This window comes from Sphaerodactylus townsendi, linkage group LG04 (assembly GCF_021028975.2).
Source record: "Sphaerodactylus townsendi isolate TG3544 linkage group LG04, MPM_Stown_v2.3, whole genome shotgun sequence".
Taxonomy (NCBI): Eukaryota; Metazoa; Chordata; class Lepidosauria; order Squamata; family Sphaerodactylidae; genus Sphaerodactylus; species Sphaerodactylus townsendi.
Window position 1 is genome coordinate 40,208,843 of NC_059428.1, and position 20,918 is coordinate 40,229,760.

The following is a 20,918-nucleotide window of genomic DNA, read 5'->3' on the forward strand; positions in this document are numbered from 1 at the left end:
TAATAATCATCTATGGGGTACGTCAAAGTCTTGATGCTTTTTTAATTTTTTTTTTTAGAACTTTGGCTTTATTAAAACCTGATGCAGCCCTGAAGCTTGGGGAAATAATTGATATGATTTTGAATGCTGGTTTTACAATAACTAAAGCAAAGATGATGATATTATCAAGGTAAGGCTTTTGGTATCACCTTTAACATTATTTAAATATGCATTATTAAACTTTTCATTCCCTTCTTTCGTTTACACATTTTAAAAACCTTTATCTTAAGGTGAAACTGCGTACCTTAAAATGTGTAGGTGCTGGCAGCCCACATGTCCTCTCCACATTTCCTTGTAATATTTAGTTGAAGCAGATATCTGAAGCAGTTGCACACAGCATTCTCTGCTTCCTCTCCATAGTAGCCAGTGCATGGGAGGAAAGCAAGGAAAACCTGGACATGATGATTCATGCAATGTCAGGCATCAGCCTCAAGTAAATATTTCCAGGAGATGCAGGGAAGATCTATGTGTTGAAGACAGTGTGTAGTTTGATCCCTGGCCTTTTATATCATGATCCACAGATTTGTGATCCTGTGCTGATGTATAGTCCTGTGTGCATGCTAGCGGCTACCCAACATCCCAGCTGCCTGTTTGGAAATTCAGGAGTCCAGGATCCAGTTTTAATAGCACTTATCAAGTTCCTCTCCCAGTAGAGAAAACAGCCTTGCCAAAATGGATGGCATGTAGCATCTGCTTGGGATCGCAGTATGAGTGCTGTCCAGGGATGGAGCGAGGGGGGAAAGCGCCTGGTGCACTGGTGCATCCTCTACCCCTGCCATGCCCCCGCCCCACCCTGGAACGCCCTGCCCCACCCCTGGAACACCCCCACCATGCCCCCACAGGGGTGTGTGCCCGGTGCATCATGCAACCCCCCGCCCCTTTTGGAGCTACGCCTCTTGTCAACCATCTCTAAATTTGTTCAAGATTCTTCTTTTCTACATGATTTACTTTTTAGAAAAAAAGGAATTCTTCATGGTAAACCTCAGTGCAGAGTTAATTGTAAATACTGCTTCTTTTACTTGTGTGGCACATAGTGGACTCTGTAATAAAATAATAATAATAAAACCCAACTAGCTAGTTAGTTAGTATTCCACATATCTTACAGCTTTGAAGATAGATCAGTGTGATTAATCCCATATTGCAGATGGTGCTATATATGTGTGTATTTGAGGACAACCAGTGACAAAATTTAAACTGAGGATATTCTACTTTACAGTTAGTCCTTTGCTTCTTTAAGGGCTGTTAGGACTACAGTAAGGAGAACTAACTAAAAGAACATCACCGTAATCTTAGCAAGACAAAATTTCCAAAATGTGAATAAGATCAATAGGAATTAATTTTAGCAAAAGTTAGTAATTTTACTTGACAGTCAGCTCCTATGCTTGGAATTGTCCCACTGTGTTAAATGGAACTTAAGAGTCAAATGATATAAGACATTTTTTAGCCTGTAGAGTTTGGGTTGCCTAGACTTGACTTGCTTTCCCTGGGGCCCATCGCAGCAGGTGCAGCTGCAAAAGGGAGAAATAATTTCCGCCTTGGGCACTTTGGCTTGGGAAAAAGGAGTGGTGTGGAAGCAGGAGCCCCCCCCCCCTTCCAGGCTGCAGTCTCAAGCCAAATCAGGCTTCCTCGAGGTTTTAAATGGGCAGTCCCCACAGCTGCTTAAATGGCTGAGGGCAAAGCAAATTCTCTGGACCTGATGCATTTAAAAAAGCCTTGTTAGTCTGGCCTTTAATTGCTACTAATTCCTTCCAAAAGACTAATTAGTGAACCTGAAGGAAGAAAGACATTGAACCAAATGGGAACTATCTAATACAGAACCCTATTTGTTGAGGAAAAGAAAGAAAGATCATTAAGGCAAAAACAAAAAGTACATTTGAAACAGTAATAAGATAGCTAAGAAAAAATGGGACAATGAAAACTGTGACCAAACATAGAAGAGACTAATTGGTAATACTGAGATCTGAATCAAAGGGAAGAACAGAGTACCAGCAGAAAAAGAAAATTAAGCTTCCTCCTCATGGATTTTTTTTCTCCACCTTGGCATCCAAGTGGGATTTTTTTCTTGGAGATCCCACCTGACATCATGCTGTAATCATCCTGTTTCCCGGATTTTCCTGCCTTCAATATGTTGTTTTGCAAAAACCCCTCTGCTCTGATCATTTTGGAAAGAACGTGATCTAAGTATGTTAGCGTGCCATCTGGAATGAGTAGATAGCGTTTTTTTCTGCCCTCAAAAGGTCTTGCTTACATCAGCATTACTTTTCTATCAACCCTTCACGGGTGCTGTTTTCCAACAATTTTTTTCCTGTTAAGCTCACAGAGAACTTTGAAATTAAGGTTTTTTATATATATATATATATATATATATATATATATTTGCTATAGTACAATGTATTTTAACAATTTACTACCACTTACTTATTTCAGTTTTTAATAGAACCATACAGTGCAAATGTAAAAAAACAAAACCCCCCAAAAAGGGGTGATGAGTCACTGCAGCAGCTGTGATAACAAAGCCCCTGAGAGTTAAAACAGCATTGCTATGGAGCACATATGGAAAAGAAAAGTTGTGAAAAAGAAGAAAGTGCTCAGAAGTCTCCCATATATGGAACTGCGCTAACGTGCATTTCCCCTGCATTCACAATGATAGAGAGAGCAATTCTGGAGAATTGTCATGATGTGGAAGTCATTTCATACTTATAGCCATAAGTGAAATACAAGGCCAGAGACTAGAACAAGAATAAAAGGTTCGATAAAACCCAATTGCCATGTTCAGGTAATTTAGAAACAAACAGCTGATTCGTTAAAGTCGAAGAACCAAGAAAAGAACTTTTTTATTTGAAGAAACAAAAGCAGATTTAAAGCGAGATGAAAAACCTCTAGTAGCTAAAGAAGGGTTAAACAAGTAAATAACCAAAAGTTAAAGTTCTGGAGCAATCTGATCAGGAAAAAAGAGGTTAGTTATAGTTTTTGGTGACAAACAAGCAGAAAGATATATCCAAGGAAAATACCTGAGAAACTTCGTCTCCCCATATTGCCCTGCGAGGTCCCTCCACTCGTCAGAGGGAAATCTATTGGAGGTCCCTAGCCCACAGATATCCAGCTGGCCACCATGAGGGCCAGGGCTTTTATGGCCCTGGCCCCTACCTGGTGGAACAAGCTCCCTTGTGAGATCAGGGACCTGCAGGACCTAAACTGTTTCTGCAGGGCCTGTAAGTTGGAGCTTTTCCACCAAGCGTTTCCATCTGGCCAGCTGGTCTGACTTGATTGTTACTCCCATTGGCCTTCCGTGGGCATGGTGGGGAGGAAGGGGAGTCGCCATCTGAGCTTTCTTTTACTGGTTTTATATATCTGAATTGTTTTTATGCCTGTTTTATTGTTTGCTGCCCTGAGCCCTGCTGGGGAGGACAAGGTATAAATGGATACAAAAATATATTTAAAAAATACCAGAAAAGGGGAAAAGGGAGGAATAAAAGCAGGCCAACAAAATAAAGATTTATCTTCAAAGGGGGCTAGAATTAGGAAGAGAAGAACAGATAGCTGATGTATCATGAAAGAACTGGAAAGAAAGACAAAGACAAAGCAAACTGGTAAAAATGTAGATAAACTACTGTAGAAAACAAGAAGGAATAGGAGAAAAATATAATAAAATATATACTAAAGTTTAAAATGATCAAAATCATTCATGAAGAGGAGCAATCTTATTTCTATATTTCCATTTTTATTCCTCCCTTGCTCCAAGGTACTTAGGAGCAGTTTACATGAGGGCCATTATGTTCCCCTCATTGCTTCCAGAAATCTTGTTAGACATTCTCTGGGAGATCCATGCTTGGAATGCCAAGGCTCACACAGGCCCAATTTGCTTTGGAATGGCAGAGAAAGGGGACTCAAAAATTACACGAGGGACAAGGCTGAATCCCGCTCTCACCATGTTCTCCTGTGATCTGGATTGTATCCAAGTGCACCTGGGAATTAATATCTAAGCAAGAAACTTCGCTCTAACACATGGCCGATGGGGAGGGGGGCATAAATGCTTTGAAATGTGTGCATCTGGCCAGTGGTGTAGCAATAGTGGGGTGGGATGGGGCGCCCCGTCCCAGGCACACACCATTGGGGTCACTTGGTGAAAGGGTGGGTGAAAAGGGTGGGTGTAAATGGGAAGTTCTCACAATGGAGAGATGTAGGGAGTGGTGTTCCCCAAGGATCCATTTTGGAACCAGTGCTCTTTACCCTATTCATAAATGACCTGGAAGTAAGGGTGGGTAGTGTGGTGGCCAAGTTTGCAGATGCTACCAAATTATGGAGGGTGGTAAGAATCGCAAAGGATTGCGAAGAGCTCCAAGCAGACCTTTATAAATTAGGTGAGTGGGCTAAGAAAGGGCAAATGCAGTTCAGTGTAGCAAAATGTAAAGTGATACAGATAGGGGCAAAAAATCCAAACTTCACATACACGCTGCGGGGGCCAGTTCTATCAATCAGGAATCAAGGCACCGTGGCCTTAACTGGGCTCAGATTTGAAGAAACTGACTTGCTGCTAATAATACATTAGTCAAATTGGCATCAGCCAACAACCAAAAGCAAATTTAATAACGGGGAATACACAGCGACTTCTCATAATGGCAAACGAAAACAAAACAACATCAAAACCTTCTGAATAATGTGGCTCAGAAGTCCTGTAAGCTTGATAGTGTGTTATCTTAAACAAATAATTATAAGAAGTAACAAATTGGGGTGTGAGGGTGTGCAGCAGTGTGAGAGAGATTGCAAACATATGCACAATTTGGAATCTTTTACATTTTACCTGAAAGTTACTATTTGAAAAAGAAAATACATTTATACTGTATAAAAAAGACTCAATTTCTTCTTTGCTCCAAACTACAAAGATCGTGGAATTTTCCCTGCTATAATGTATTTATGTGGCTTTTAGCAGATTTGCAGCACAGATTTATTCTGGAATGTGTAAATTAAACCATGAGTTAATTGATGAAGGCACCATCATTAAAGGAGGACATGTGTGCATGACGATACAGGGCCCTCAGAACTAGGACAAAGAGGCTTAGAGACAGCTTCTACTCTAGAGCTGTGGCTATGCTAAACTCCTCTGCTTCATATTGATGTATTTGGGGCTGTGTAGGGATGGGTGGAAGAAGGGGAAAGTGAGGATGATGTATGAGTCTGAAATTGTGTGCATCGAGGAATGCTGCTGTAAATTTCGTTGTGCGTGCACAATGACAATAAAATGCTTATGCTTATATGCTTATGCTTATGAAAAGCTGAATGTACTCTTCCCAATAGGGTAAACTCATTAGAATGAAGTAGAGTCACACATTTGAATCCCAGAGAACATAAATTAGAAGTGGAGGAAGTAATCAGATGTTGCTAAGTGGCAGAGGCGTACTGAGGGGAAATGGTGCCTGGAGACAAATTGTCTTTGGGTGCCTGCCCCCCTACCGCTACCCCCCTTTGCTCCTGGCTCCCAGGGAGCCCTCAGACCCTTCTGCCCTCGCCTCCGGGGAGGCAGAAGAGACAGATGTTTGTTGGGGGTGGGGCTTAGGGGGCTTGGCCATGCCCCACATTACCCCGGGGGGTGGGACCTTGGGAAGGCGGGACCATGCCCCCACATCACCCTGGGGGTGTGGCCATGTCCCCCTAAGCCCCGGCCCGACCTCAGTGCTATAAAAGCAAGTGCTGGAGGCCGATAGATGGCAGTCTTTTCTTCCTCCCCAGAAGGGAACGCAGCAGGGGGGCGCCCTTGACTCTGCCCATGTCGATGACGACATGGGTGGGGTTGAGGGCACCGGAAGACAACAAGGCAGCAGGACTTCCTGTTGCCTTGCGGTCTTCTTCCTGGTCACGGGGGGACGATTTTGTGCCCCCCACGTGACCAGGTAAGTGGCACCCGGGGAGAGAGGGTACCCCTCGTCCCCGGGTAAATGCATCACTGCTAAGAGGCAATGTGGAGAACTTATGAACTGATGCAATTGAAGGCAAGTTTGGATAAATCATACAATGGCTCTACCTCTGCATCCCCACCTCTGGTGGGTCAAAAAGCAGTTCTAGTGGATCATTTCAGACAAAGAATATGTGGAGGAGGGGAAGGTTTACCACCCCCTGTTGTAGCATGCTCCTCACCTGACCTGAATCAGGCCACTGGAGGCTGCTACTTTCTAAAATATTCACAAGAGCCATTCACAATTCTCTGAGGGTCTCATCTAGTCTGACCCTTTGCTTACTTAATTAATCAGTGGCTTGGATCCCTTGCAGAAGCAAAGGTACTTTTGCTCAGGCACAAGACACTTCTTGTTGCAACTGATTCTTTTCCCAACCCCGTTCCGCTGCAGCCTCTGTATTGCAGGCCATTCTGGGGAATACTCAGGAGCGACTTTGAAGTATGTATGCAAACGGTTGAAGCAGGGAAGCAAGAAAACCCTACTGTATGAGCAGAATTCCACTTATGACTTTTTGTTGTTAATGATAAAATGCTTTTTCATGAGAACAGTAACCAAGAGGTTTTTTTAAAAATAATCTTTTCTAGGAAAGAAGCCGTGGATTTCTACACAGACCACCTGTCTAAGCCTCTTTACAAGTAGGTATCTGTTGCTGTGTATAAGGTGGTTGAAGTAATGAAAGTGTGTTTGATTGAGTTGGATATATCGCTAGTTGATCATGAGATGCTTACGACAAGAGATTCTAAGCATGCCATGATACAGGTAGGGTTTATCTCATTTGTTCTTCCATACTCCTGAGGACAAGCAGTAGTTGTTACAAACTGGCCTAAATTTGTTGTTGATGATGATGTTGGTGGCAATACCTTGTTCTTTAAAAGCATCAGTGCCTTGTACTTGGCTGTAGATACTTACACATGCACAAAAATATACTTTTTACTAAGACTATTTGTCTACCAAGGCCACTGTTATCTGCTTTGATGGTGACAGCGGTTTTCCAGAGTCTCAGGAAGAGGTCTTCTATATCACTTTGTACATGAACTGTAGTCGACCCACGCGGTCAGCGTAAGAACGAGACGAGACGCGGAGATAACATCTGGTGGAGATCGCCAGCAGCGGGAGACCGGAGGTCCGTGTTCCTAGCGAGTCTCCCGTCTGCCGGTTCCTGGCACCTTTTATTGTTACTCTATCGGGGGCGTGTAGAAGGGAGGACTGGGGGGAGTTCCGGGAGAGCGGGAGGTCGGGAGATCATCATGTGATGTATGATCTCATCTGGCTACGTGCGGAGAGGAGCATACGCGTCTGAGCCTAATCCTCACCTGGGGGCAAGACCATTGTCCCTGCGCCCGGTGACTGAGCCAGACAGTTCATGACCCGTGACTCATGGGGGGATGAGGAGTGGGGGTGCGATGCGACCGGCAAGGCCGCAGGTCCGTTGGCGTCCCAACGTTCTACTACGGTGCTGCTGGGTCGGCAGTGCACTACTACATCTCCTCCTTTTTTACATTTTAGAGAAGGGAGGGCCGAAATGCTAAGGGGCGATTTAGATGGACGCTTGTCTCCTCCGCCGTTTGGTCAAGCCGGCCAAGCTGCTTGTGTAACATTAGAACTTGGTTGCGGGGTAAGGGAAATTCGAGGGGTTTCTTACACATGTTACAGGCAATATTAGACACGCATTGAACGAAGCAAGATCCGATAACAAGGCACACAATTAGACCGATGCAGAGCTGTACAATAGCACTCAACCATCCCCCCGGCAGCCAGCTCCAGAGGGCTGACCACCAATGGGGTAAAACATCATACTTCAGATTAGATACAACTTCTTGCAGCTCACGCACTTTCATGTGAATCAACTGGGAATTATCAGAAAGATTAAAACAACACATATTATGTACATTCTCACAACCTTGGTGATGCAGCAACAACAAGTAATCAATAGCAGCACGATTGTCTAGGGTCGCTTGACGAAGTTCCTGCTGCTCGGAGGCCAGGGCATCCAGAGCGGTGGAGGTGGAGTTGATGGACTTCGCAAGGGCACAGGCCAGCCGGCCAATAGTCTTAGCATTGTAGGAAGCGAGTCCGGGGACTCCCACTAGGGAAGTTGCGAGGGAGACGAACTCCGCTTCGGAGAGGGCGACCGCGTCGCTCCGACAGGAGGGGTCGAAAGGCAGAGCGGAGCTGCGGCGGCGGCGTCCGTGCTCCCGGGGTGGAGCCTGGGGCAGGACTATGGTTAGGCGACTGAGGCAGCAAAGAGTTCCGGCAGAGTGTCTGGCGGGCATGTAGTTAAACGTCCTCTCCCCGCGAGGTCCAGAACCAGCCCCTGGGGAGCAGGATGTTTCCGAACACCGGGGAATGTCCTCCATGTGTGTGCAGTTCCAACTGGCTTCGAGCCGACGAATGGGCCCGGGTCGGTTCCCCGTTTGGCTGCGCCGGTGATGCGGGCGCAGGTGTTAGATTCGTGGTTAGCGACAGTCTTGGTGACAAGGGAGAGAGCGCCAGCCAGGAGGGTTTGGACGACGGGTCCCCAGTCGGCGCTCATAGAGTATCTGATGGATGAGGCATTCATGAAGGGGCTCAGCCCAGACTCCGCTAGGAAGTCTCCGGGTGCTTTGCAGTCGGGAGCAGGCAGGAGCTTAGCAGGCTCCCGACTCCTAGGTACTGGCCCAGGCAGAAAGATGAGACGTTGGCAGCGGCAGCAAACTGCTCCCAGATGTTGGTCTGGTGAAAGCTCGTCAAGGGGTGGCCGATCGCCATCGGCAGGAGGCAGCAGAGCAGGCAAAGGATGGTGGTCGCTGAGTTGGTGGTGATGATCGCAAAGAGAGCGGCACAGAGGTTCTCGGGTGTCTCGGGGTGGTCCTGCTGGCGCAGCAGCGCTAGGGCCTGGCTGGTGGTCGCCTTGACGTCTCCCCAGGTCATTCGGGTCTTTGGGCGTTGGCGACGGCGTTCCTGTTGAGATCGCTGGGCGGGATCCTCTAGAGAGATGTGTTCCATCTCCGGGATGGGGTTGGTTTCCTCCTGGCGCCATTCCATGGGTTGGCCTGTCATGGCGAGTCGGAGTCCGCAGGGACCTGTAGGAAGAGGGACTGAAACATACCCCCCTTTTCCCAGGTTACGGGGGGGGGCGGGTCCCGCCAGGCTCAAAGCGGATGGCGGGAGATCGGGATCGAGTTTAGTGTTTGGAATTTTAATATAAGAAGGAAGAAGGCTTGTTTTGCAGCCTGTGAAGGTTGCTTTTGATGCAATCCTCCTGGGGGCCGCCTACTCCTCTTTCTTTAGTTGTTTGAAAGGGAGGGCAGGAGGTAGGCGACCCTGGTGGGAATTGGCTTCAGAGCGTCATCGGGGTGCGTCAAGGCGAGGGTCCGAGCCTCGAGGGGGGAGGGAACAGGCGGGTCCTGGGGGGATTGTGGGTATGCATGCTTAATCAGCAACACAAAGGGGGCTTTGGAAGCACCTTTTGGGGGGATGGGTGCATCCGGGGAATGAAGCAATCCGGCAATTAGAGGCAAATTCCTCGCACACACAAGGAAAAGGGAAGGGGGGGGTTTCTTTGTAGGGGAGTTGCACTTACCGTGACCTTGGTGGCTAATGCAGGAAGCGGGATGATGCTAAATTTTGTGATCGAATTATCCCGGGGGGTTGCCGCCCGCCGAGACCGCTCCTTAAGGGGCGGCTTCGGCCGAGCGTGGCAAACACCACCCACCCAAATCATGAGAGGATCTGTGTTTGCAGCAACCCCTAGTGGGTATTAGGGGCATAATGGCAGCAGCCCCTTTTTTAAACTGGGGCCTGTCCTGACAGTGCTACGGTATCAGGACGGGCCCAGATTTTAATCCAGGGAGGGCCAGTCAGCCAATTGGCCCTCCCGCCTTTACTGGTCGAAAAAACAGAAGGAAAAGAGGAGGGGAGAGGGAAACAGTTTTCCTACGGAAATCAGAAAATAATTTCAGAGGGCAAGATTGGGATCGACGATCGGTGACGGTTTTACCCGTCCCAGACCAGAGTCGTTTTGACCTGACTCATGAGGTCCCTTCCCCAGAGATTGACATGGATGTCCAAAATGATGGGGCGGACTGTGAGCTGCCGCTCGAGTCCTGGGCTGTTGACCGTGAGCGGGCGGATGCTCCGTCTCGCGGTTTGTCCCCCCCCCCCAGATGTGCGGGCAAGCCTCGGTCGGCCACTGGTCGGGCCACTCGGCTGCTCTGATGACGGTAACATCAGCGCCGGTGTCCACCAGGCCCTTGAACTTACATCCTTCTATGGCGAGCTCCAGATATGGACGGGAGCTCCCGATAGGCGTCTCCACCGCTGCGACGGTGGTGTAGGCTGCGCCATGTTGGCTGCTGGGGCTCGTAGCCTTTATTGGGTCGGTAGCGGGCAGCGCATGGGGCAAGAGAATCAGCTGAGCGCAGCTGGCTCCGGCGGGCAGCTCCTGTGGGATGTTTGTCCAGACCTGGAGGTGGATGGGTCCTTGGTGCGTGGAGTCGACCACTCCGGGGACGATGAACAGTCCCTGTTCAGCGGCAGAGGCCTTTGGCAGCACGAGCCCAATTGTCCCGGTAGGGATGGGCTCGTCATACTGGGTGAAGGCGACAAGAACACCATTGGGGGGGAACTTTAAAGGAGATGGGCTGGGTGCATGCGGCGAGATGCCCGCGAGGGGTGGTTTAGGCAGGGGCCTAGGCGTTTGAGTCTGCTCTAGTACTCTCCTCCTTGGTCCTGGGCTGGGGAGGCGCCCGGGCGGGAGTTTCCCGGCGGGCAGTCGTTTCTCCAGTGGAAGCCTTTCTGGCAACATGGGCACCCGGTCTTTGGTGGCCTCCTCCTCCTGGGGGGGACCCTCCATCCCGGGGTTGTAGGCCCCCCCCGCCGGGCTGCCTACACTCCCTTCGGAAGCGTCCGCGTCTGCCGCAGTTAAAGCAGTCATCCTGGGGCTGCCTCCCGCCGGAGGAGAGTGCTGCGGCGAGGAGGCCAGCTTGGTGGGCGGAGGATCCGATGTCCTGGCAAGCCTTAAGCATGTCGGCCAGTTCAGGATTTTTGCCCAGGCCCGTGATTGCCCTGCGGCACTCCGTGGAGGCGTTCTCCTTTGCGAGGCATGAGGAGCTCGTTTTGGGCTTCCTCGCTATCTACCTGCCTCTTGAGCGCTTCCTGGAGCCTGTTCACAAAATCGGCATAGGGCTCTTGGGGCTTTTGCTGGATGGAGGAGAAACTCTGGGTTGGCTGGCCGGGCGTTAGGGACCTTAACAAATGCCTTATAGGCGCACTCAGAGGCGACCGTAAGGGTGGCCTCAGGCAGGACAATCTGATCGTTAGGGTTGGCGAAAGCATCGAAGCCATAAAGCTGTGCGGCGGTGTAGGCGCCGCCAGAGGTGGCTGCTCTGTTGAAGCACTGCTGGCGGAACTCACTTTCCCAGACCACAAATTGTGCAGGGCTCAGGAGCATGCGAAGGTGGTCTTCCAGTCGTCTGGAACCATTAGGTGGTTCCTTGCGATGGCCTCCAGCATGCCTCTCACGTAGGGGCTAGTGACTCCTACGTCCCGCATTGCTTTGCGGAGCTCAGTGAGGATGTTATAGCTTAAGGGGCGGTACTCGACAACCCGCCGGATGACGCCACCCTCCCCCTCAGTATCTGTGAAGTGGACGGGGCACAATGCAAGAATCTCAGCATCGTCTTCCGTCAGGGTTTCTTTCTTCTGCAGATCATGGCTAATACGTTCCGCAAGAGTCTTGAAACCCGCGCCATTACGTGGCGCTGACGGAGGTGCAGTGGCTTTGGAAAATGAAGGCGGAGCAAGGGGGGGGGCGGCTGAGCCGCGGGAGAGTTTGAATTGGGTGAAGGAGCGAGGGGGGCAGAAGGAGGACGAGGCGTCAATTTAGTGGATAGAGAAAATTCGGGTCGAAATTGAAGGTGAAAGATCGAAAGGAGGGCGGCCTACAGCAAGAAGAGAGCCGAGGTCTGCAGGCTGATGGCGACAAAACATTGTCTCCACGTCAGTAGCAGCGACATCGGGCGCCACAGGCTCTGTCGAAGAGTCGCCCGATGTTTTCCCAGTCCTTAAGATTCAATGTCCCCCCTCTGGGTACCATGGACACTGAGCTTCAATCTCCTCAACCAATTTGCGCAGCTCCTTCTCTTTACGGGGACCCTGCCGCATTTCGTCAACGCTTTCAGTTCAATCAACGTGCTTGTCATAAGCCCTGCTTTTGCAAGCTCCCATACTCACCGGTGTTCCGTCCGGACGAGAGAGTGTCCTAGGACGCGTGTCTCTGGATGCGCCGATCCAGAGGACAGGCGATACCGAAACGGTGGTCCCTGGATGCGCCGATCCAGCGGACTTCGGTATCGCGGCCCTTCCCCAGGCGACGGCGAGCAGGGTGGAGGTTCGAGGATTCCCGGGTTTCGGCACCAGCTTGTAGTCGACCTCCACGCGGTCAGCGTAAGAACGAGACGAGACCCGGAGATAACATCTGGTGGAGATCGCCAGCAGCGGGAGACCGGAGGTCCGTGTTCCTAGCGAGTCTCCCGTCTGCCGGTTCCTGGCACCTTTTATTGTTACTCTATCGGGGGCGTGTAGAAGGGAGGACTGGGGGGAGTTCCGGGAGAACGGGAGGCGGGAGGTCGGGAGATCATCATGTGATGTATGATCTCATCTGGCTACGTGCGGAGAGGAGCATACGCGTCTGAGCCTAATCCTCACCTGGGGGCAAGACCATTGTCCCTGCGCCCGGTGACTGAGCCAGACAGTTCATGACCCGTGACTCATGGGGGGATGAGGAGTGGGGGTGCGATGCGACCGGCAAGGCCGCAGGTCCGTTGGCGTCCCAACGTTCTACTACGGTGCTGCTGGGTCGGCAGTGCACTACTACAATGAACCTTTAACTGGAGATGCACAGAGCCATACCTTAGACCTTCCGCATGCAAGGCAGATGCTTGATCACTGAGCTGCCATCCCTTTTAAAAAAAATGTATTATTGTTGCTGCGTCCCAATTTGAGTATCCCTGACTTAAAATTTACTCAGTTGCTGCTGTAGTTAAATATAAGGCACCAGTTGAATTGGGGGGAACCTGTAAGGACTTAAAATGGATACATTGATTTCTCTTGTATCCTCCCTCCCCACACTATTTCCTCTCTATTTTTATGTATCTTACGTGACTTAATATCCTGCCCTTTCCTGGCTGAAAGGCCAAGCTCAGGGTGGTTAATAGTATTCAATGAAAAAGTGTATACCATATACATAACAATCAAATAATCTACAAAAACAACATCTACATAACAAAAACATTATCTAAAATTCCTATAAATTCATATGGCACCAATATCTGTTCAGTGAAATTTACGTTGCCAACTGGGGAAGATTAAAATTTCACTTAAAGCCTAAAAATCCCTCCCTCCCGTTCCTATTCAACTTTAAATCGTATCAGAGCAAGGGAAGGGGACTGGTGGACTGGGAGGCCAGCTAGGTGAACAGCCATTGCTGCCTCAACCATAGGCTTGGTGGAGAATCTCCATCTTGCAGGCTCTGTGGAACTGAACGAGGTCCTGCATGGCCATGGTCTCAGCTCCACATGGTCAGGGCCAAAGTGGAAAATGTTCTGGCCCCGGTTGTTTTCAGGGTTAGGGACAACCAGGAGATGAAACTAGCCAAAGTGTCTTGTTCATTATGAATTCTTAATTGTTATATTTTCTGCTTGCAGTGAACTTATTGAGTTTATTATAAGTGGACCTGTTGTTGCTTTAGAGATCTTGGGAGATGATGCTATAACGAAATGGAAAACCTTTTTAGGACCTGCGAATTCAACTATAGCCCGAAGCGATGCTCCAGGCAGCATTAGAGCATGTTTTGGAAGTGATGGCATTAGAAATGTGGCTCATGGCCCTGATTCTTTTGCTACTGCTGCAAGGGTAAGTTTGTATACACAGACACACACAAATCTTTTCTGCATCTAGGTGGGTTGGATTTTAGTCAGTACATATACATTCTAAAACTGATGGTTTTGATTTGACATGTTTCTCGCAACATTTTTGTGAGTAGAAACCTTGTTTAGCATCTCCACAAATAGCATCATACCTTTGTTTATTAATTCATATTCAAGTGAAAATTTGCCTGCCTTCTCAAACCACTTCAAGTTGCTAATTTTTTTTACCTATAAGGCTACATGGTCTGGGCCCAGCACATGAGGGACACAGCAACATACCTTAGTTTCATACCTGTAAAAAGAAATGAGGTATGAGCCTTGCTGAGAATCCTCCATCCAAGGCATGAAATCTGTGGGGCTAGCCAGATGTTCCCATTCGTGGCATATAGTTTTTGGAATGTGTTGCCCCAAGAGACTCCTCTTTGCCTCAGATTTCAGGTTTTTAGATACCCATGCCTAGGCTTCTATTTTGGGTTAACATTGCTGGGCTTCTGGCACTATAAGCTGCTGTCATCCTGTTGTATTTCCTCAGCTTGTCTCCAGTTGTTGCTGCTTTATTGCCACTTTATTGCTACATATCACTGTTATTGAACATTTGTTGCCTTGTAGTCATGATTGTATAGTGCCCTGAAAACCATAATATCTCTACAACTGTACTCCCAACACATCCCAAATTACATGTATGAGTTCTTATACTGGACTTCACTGCACTTTATCTATTTTACTGTTCCCTTATAATACGTTGTATTCCTTAGATTTTTTTTTTGCATTTTAATCGTTCTGAAATAACTCTCATTAAGTGGTTTATAGAAGAAATTTTCCTTGTGTCAGTAGCAATAATATAGCGCTTGCTGAATCCAGGAATAAAATCCGTTAAACAAACTTAGATTCTCTCTTTTGTTCTTTAGAGATTTTCCCCTTTCTTCTTCTGTTCTCTATTTGTTTGCTCCTTGAGTGCAGTGTAACACATGTATTGAGGCAGAGCCCCAACTACTGTTGGCACTTATATGGAGAGAGCCTGGAAGTCTTTTCCCAGCAGTGAAAAAAATGTGCTTCTGATCCAGTTCTCATCCTGATCTTGTAGCTCAATGGTGCGCCGTTTTGTCTTCGTGAGTGCCATGACCCTCACCAATATCTCTTCTGGTGCCCACTTCCTTCTCTGAATCAAGGACCCAGTCCTGGCATTCTTCCACCTACTGGAGCAGAAAATCCTTCAGAAGAACCAAGGGAAAATTATCTTTTTGTGGTAGTGAACACCCATTTGGAAATGGGTGTCTCCATCATAGGGCAGGTGCCTTGCTTGGGATTTGTGAATGTTTTGTGACTGGCCCCAACACTCATGGAAATAACTTTGTTGATGACTTTGCCCATTTGTGGTAGCACCTCTACTTCTTCAAGGTTCATAGACAATGGTAGGTATATAATAGACTCCTGCTTGCATTCCTGCTGAGCTTTCTCATATTTGTGGGATGAGGTTATGGAAATCACATATTTATCTTTTTTAATATTCAGAAATGCCATGTGAATGGAGAATAATGGGCAGCATCCTACCTTAGACTTGTGAAAGTTTGTGCAGTCTAAGGAGCCTTCCTCTAACTCAGGGGTAGGGAACCTGCGGCTCTCCAGATGTTCAGGAACTACAATTCCCATCAGCCTCTGTTAGCATGGCCAATTGGCCATGCTGGTAGAGGCTGATGGGAATTGTAGTTCCTGAACATCTGGAGAGCCGCAGGTTCCCTACCCCTGCTCTAACTGAAGCGGTTCTTCATTTGCTTAGTGAAGTGGTAGAGATGCAAGCCTTTAGTACCCGCATGTGAATGGTAATTACTGTCACATTTTCCCATTTCCCATTACATGTATTCATGTGAGAGATCAGCATTTGATAAGCATGACGTTACACATAAGGATCGCTCATAGGTAGATTTTATTATTTAACATATTTTTGTGTTATTATAATGGATTACAAAGCCCACCTGGTATAGAGATAAGGGTTTTATTGGAACTGAGATTCTTCTGAAGGCCAGACTGTTATATATGTCTTTCCCAGTTTCAAAAAGTCATGCTGTACAGAAGAGTACTTCTATATTATGCTGGGATACCTGTGTTCTGTTTTGCTTTCCATGGAAACATGTTTCTTGTGGTTGATAAGAGCAGCTAAGAATAGCCTTGTTCGCAGTTGTCTCTTTATTATTCACTCGTCGTGCTGCATGAACAAGTGAGGTCTGGGGAGCTGTGACATGTTTTTAGGCTTTGTATGTGTTCTTGCTATGTGTATCATATACAGTTATTTAAAAAGTAGGACTATGTTTAAACGGTGGGAAGCTGTAAATCAATCATATTCACTATGTGTGTCATTACGTATGTGCCCATGATCCATATTTCACTATACAGGTTAAAAAAGCTGAAACGTGGGGCAGAAAAAAGCTAGGGTCGCTGATCTAGATGTAATCCCCTTTCCTCTTTCTGGTCTGTACGTCCCATCCTGTTCCCTTCTCTCCTCCATTAACTTCTTCATTCTACTAGACTTAATTGAGGGAGGGAAGTAAATAGGCAGAGGTTACCTAGTACCCTGGATTGTGGTACTTGTGTCTCTCTGGGAGACCTAGAGTGTTATTCTTCCATCTGCTGATAACTATAATACTGATTAGGGCAGTAGTGCAACTTCGGTGTGTAGCAGGGAACTATGGTAAACCAGTTTCCTTGCAGATATGATGCTGCAATCTAATGTCCCATCCTGTCAGCAGGTAGGCCAGTTGAACAGAAAAAAGTATCTGGTAATTATAGTGAATCATAGTGAATGTAATTATAGTGTGTAATTATAGTGAATGTGTTGCATATGACATGCATCACTACCTTGGTGTTGAGCCATTAAGTTGCAGCAGACTTATGGTGTGACCTCATAGTGTTTTCAAGGCAAGAAAAGTTCAGAGGTGGTTTGGCATTTCCTTCCTGTGCCTATTGACCCTGGAATTCTGGGTGGTCTCCCATCCGAGTACTAACCAGGGCTGACTTTGCTTAGTTTTTGAGATCTGACAAGCTTGAGCTAGCCTGGACCATCAAGGTAAGGGCAATAATTTTTTCAACTCCTGAATTGTAAAGCAATGTTTAGATCTGGACAAGACAGGGTAATTTGTTTTCACTTTTGTGTTAGAAGTTCATTTGCACTATTGTGTTAGAAGTTCATTTTCACCATTCTGATAGCTTTGCCTACAAATTCTGATACCATAGTGTTGTTCTTTTTGACACTGTTTTTGGAATTGTGTGCTGAATGGGCAGGTAGCCTAAAATGTTATGTAGCCTCTTAGCAGTTGCCAGGGAAACTTGTAGGATACTGCATCTATGAACTCTCCTGTGAGGAAGGAATATCTGTTAAAAGAAATCTGAGGTAAATTCTTTGCCATTAATTCAAATGCTATGAGTATATGGTAACTGTTGCTAGCATGTTCACAGTTAAAAGGCTGATTTGTCCCTTCAGACAACTACCACAATTTGGTTTCAGCTGACCTTTCCAGGGTAGAATCTCCCAGAATATGTGGACACTTAAAGACACATTTACTGTTAGTTTTCATGATCATAAGTGTGCACATTTTTATTATAAAGCAGCGGTTCTCCTGGAGGCGATTTCGGGCATCTTGGATGTGGGTGATTTCCAACCTATACTCAGGGAGGCAGGGCTAAACGATATCACTTCCTGTGGATTGGTTGGGCTCCATCTTAGATCCCCAGTATTGTTCCTGCCTAGCAGGGAGTGCAGGCTTGTACCTAGGGCTCCAAGCCACTTAATTGAATTTCGACCAAATTGTTACTATTTTTCCTTACTTCGTCTCTATCTGTCTCTACTGTGTCTATTTGACTGTCTCTGCTCTCCTATCGTGTCTGTGGCACTGAAAACCTCCGCCAGTTTTTTTCCCGCCTAAAGGCCTGAGGGAAAATGGCCGCCAGCTTTTAGCGCTGACGCCCTCCGCCATGAACACCTTTAGCAGTCGGCGGCGAGGGCAATTCGGGCAGCCACCAGGGTCGCTATTCGATACGACTGAAGACTCCAGTGGAGCTTCAGTTCTCTCAACCCCGACTGCAGCACCAGCGAGGCGTAACGGGTAGTCGGTTAGCGCTTCAGAACGCAGGCCTCCGGCGCTAAGAAGTCACGGTGACCAAACGGGCTACTGGCGTAGGGAGCACCAGCCCCAGTCAGGGTAGCGGCAGGTGAAGCTCCTATCTCCCACATTCCCACCATGACGGCTAGCCTGCGGCTGTTAGCTTTCCAGGCATCGGGAATGGCGAAGGCCATCGCCATACAGCCGCCGGGAGACAGAGGCAGCTTATCATCTGTTGGTCCTTCTACCTCCAGGCAAGATCAGAGAGCTGCCGAGGGGAGGGAAGGTCCTAAAGGCCTTAGTCCCAACATTTCTAACCCAGCCTCCTGGACTAATGTCTACCAGGAGTTGATGAATATGTTTAGGGCCACCATGCGAGGAGATATCACTCAGTGATAAAGCTAAAGAAAAGGACGCCAATATGCTCAGGGAAGACGTAGATCCCGCTTCCAGAAGGGGGCATAGGACGTGAGATACCCATCCAGTTCTTCTCGGGATCACCCCCCACCCGGCGCTGACTTATAGGGATCCCCTCAACGTGCCTGAGGGTGAGGAGGCTAGTGAGGGAGAGATTGGCTATTCCTCAGAGCATTTTTCAGAAGGCAGAGGAGGTCCCTATTGAACCTAAGGAAAAATGCATAAAGATTCTTTTAAGAAAGAGGATTTAGCCCTTATTATGGCCAAGACCATCTCGACCTTGCAATTGAGGACCCGCAGATGCCGAGATCCGCGACGGCTCTCCCGCCCGCTAAGAAACCAGTTAAGGGTTGCCCCAAAGGGTTCAATGGAAATTTTTCCACAAGCAGAGGATACCCCAGATGCATTTCCTCTACCCGAATATTTTGAGAGAAGCATTAGGAAGGAATGGCTTAACTTGGAAGCCAGCAAGAGTTGTCCGGCACACCTTAAGAGTTTTTATGTGCTCCCTGGCCATATGCACAACGCCATCAAGTCCCCATTAGTTGATGCACCAGTTGTCGCCCTCTACAGTCAGGGGTTGGTTACCAAGGATGGGGAGGATCTTCAAAGATTCCATTGATCGAGGGATCGATGTTTTCCTGAAACGCCTTCATGATAGGCTTGCCTTGACTATTCAGGCCCTTGCCCCATCTTCCACCGATGGCTAGAGCCCTCGATTTTATGGTGGCTACGATTACTTACCATGATTCCCCGAGGCACAGGGATTGAGAGAGGGCTTAGAAAAGTTAACTGGCGGCCCTTATCGGGCCGATTCCACTTTTGATTCTCTTACGCTGGTCTCGAGGGTCTTAGCGTTAGGTGTTGTGGTGAGACGACAAGCCTGGTTAAGGGCTTGGTCGGCAGACTTTCATTCCAAACAGGTAGTCTCTACCTATGATTACCATGGTTCTAGGCTGTTTGGGAAGGAATTAGATGCCGTCCTGGAGACTAAGGGTAATAAAAATTCATGCCGAGGGTATGTTAGGTCAGATCAGGGATCCTCCACATACAAGGGTTATAATAATACCTCCGCATTACCGAACTGGCTCGGCATTCTAGAGACGCATTGGTTCCTCAACAGCAACAATATCAACAACAACAGCCTTTTCGTGAGACAAAACTATGCAACAACTCCTTTCGGCCCCTCCAATCCTCGCCAACCTAACAGAGGAGGAAAAACATTCCAAACGAACGCCCTCGATCTTGACTGCAATCAATAACCCCAGTCGGTGGTCGCTGGTAAATTTTTTCACCACCGATGGGTATACACCACGTAGATCGGTGGACTGAGGTCGTATCATCAGGTTACCTGCTGGAGTTTTCAACATTTCCACGCCCCGGATTCAGAACGTATCCCAATGCAATCCAGACAAATTAAAAGAACAACAGAAGCCATCCAACATCTGCTAAGCATTCAGGCCATCAACCTGTACCCATATCGGAGCCGTTCTTCACGTGTTTCTTATTCTCATTTTTTCACCGTGCCCCAAAAAAAGAACTACCTATTGGCGAGCAATATTGAACCTTCGATATGTGAACAGATTCATCAGGCTTCGCATTTCAAGATGGAAACACTTGGCTCCATTGTGAGCTCCGCTTCCAGGCTATAATCTTTTGACATCGCTCGACCTGACGGAGGCATATCTTCATATACCCATCAATCCTCTACACAGACGGTTCCTTCGATTTGCCGTGGGACCGGATCATTTTCAATACAAGGCCCTCCCATTTGGGCTGGCTACGCACCGGTGGTTTTCTCAAGATTCTGCTAGCTCCCATCATGGCTCTACGGAAAGAGGTCTACATTCACCCGCACTCGACTTACATATTGATTCGGTCAGGATCCAGAGAACAAGCTCTTCGAGACCTGGACGCTGTCCTGTCGTCACTTCGCCACCACGGGTTTCTGGTCAACATGCAGAAGAGTTTCTTGACTCCCACCACGCGCATGGAGGAGGGAAGCTGGAGGAGGGAAGTGATTATCGATACTGTGCACAATCGACTCTTCATTCCGCCAGCGAAGATACACAAGATCCAACGTCTGGTAGCTATCTTCCTGTCTGCCAGGAAGGCTTCCCTCCTCCAGCTCGCCAAGCTGATGGGGCTGTTCATATCGGTCATCGATATGTTACAGTGGGGGAGATTCCACGCACGGGTCCTACAACAATTTCTGCAGCCTCATCAATTCCACATAATGAGGAAGGAGGACAGGTCACTTCAGATTCCCAGCCAGCTTCATGCCAGCCTCCGATGGTGGTCCCATCAACGGAACCTTTCCAAGGGGAAAGTTTACATCTATCCTCACAGACTACAGTTGTACACCGACGCCAGTCTTCGCGGATGGGGCGCTTCCTTGCAGGAGAGTTCGGCACAGGGGATCTGGACGCCAGAGCAGTCTCGCTTTCCCATCAACCTGCTGGAGTTGAGAGCCATACTTCTAGCATTACAGACTTTTCAGGATCAGATCC

The 20,918-nt window shown here is 47.9% G+C and overlaps 1 protein-coding gene across 1 annotated transcript in view; it reads left to right on the forward strand.

Moving 5' to 3' along the window:
* Window positions 1-20,918, forward strand: part of NME7 (NME/NM23 family member 7) — a 68,487-nt gene that overhangs the window by 29,819 nt on the left and 17,750 nt on the right. Inside the window, exons 4-6 of the mRNA XM_048494047.1 lie at window positions 59-169; window positions 6,575-6,625; window positions 13,676-13,883. Coding sequence (XP_048350004.1) covers window positions 59-169; window positions 6,575-6,625; window positions 13,676-13,883 — 370 coding nt within the window. The remainder of the gene's footprint in view (window positions 1-58; window positions 170-6,574; window positions 6,626-13,675; window positions 13,884-20,918) is intronic.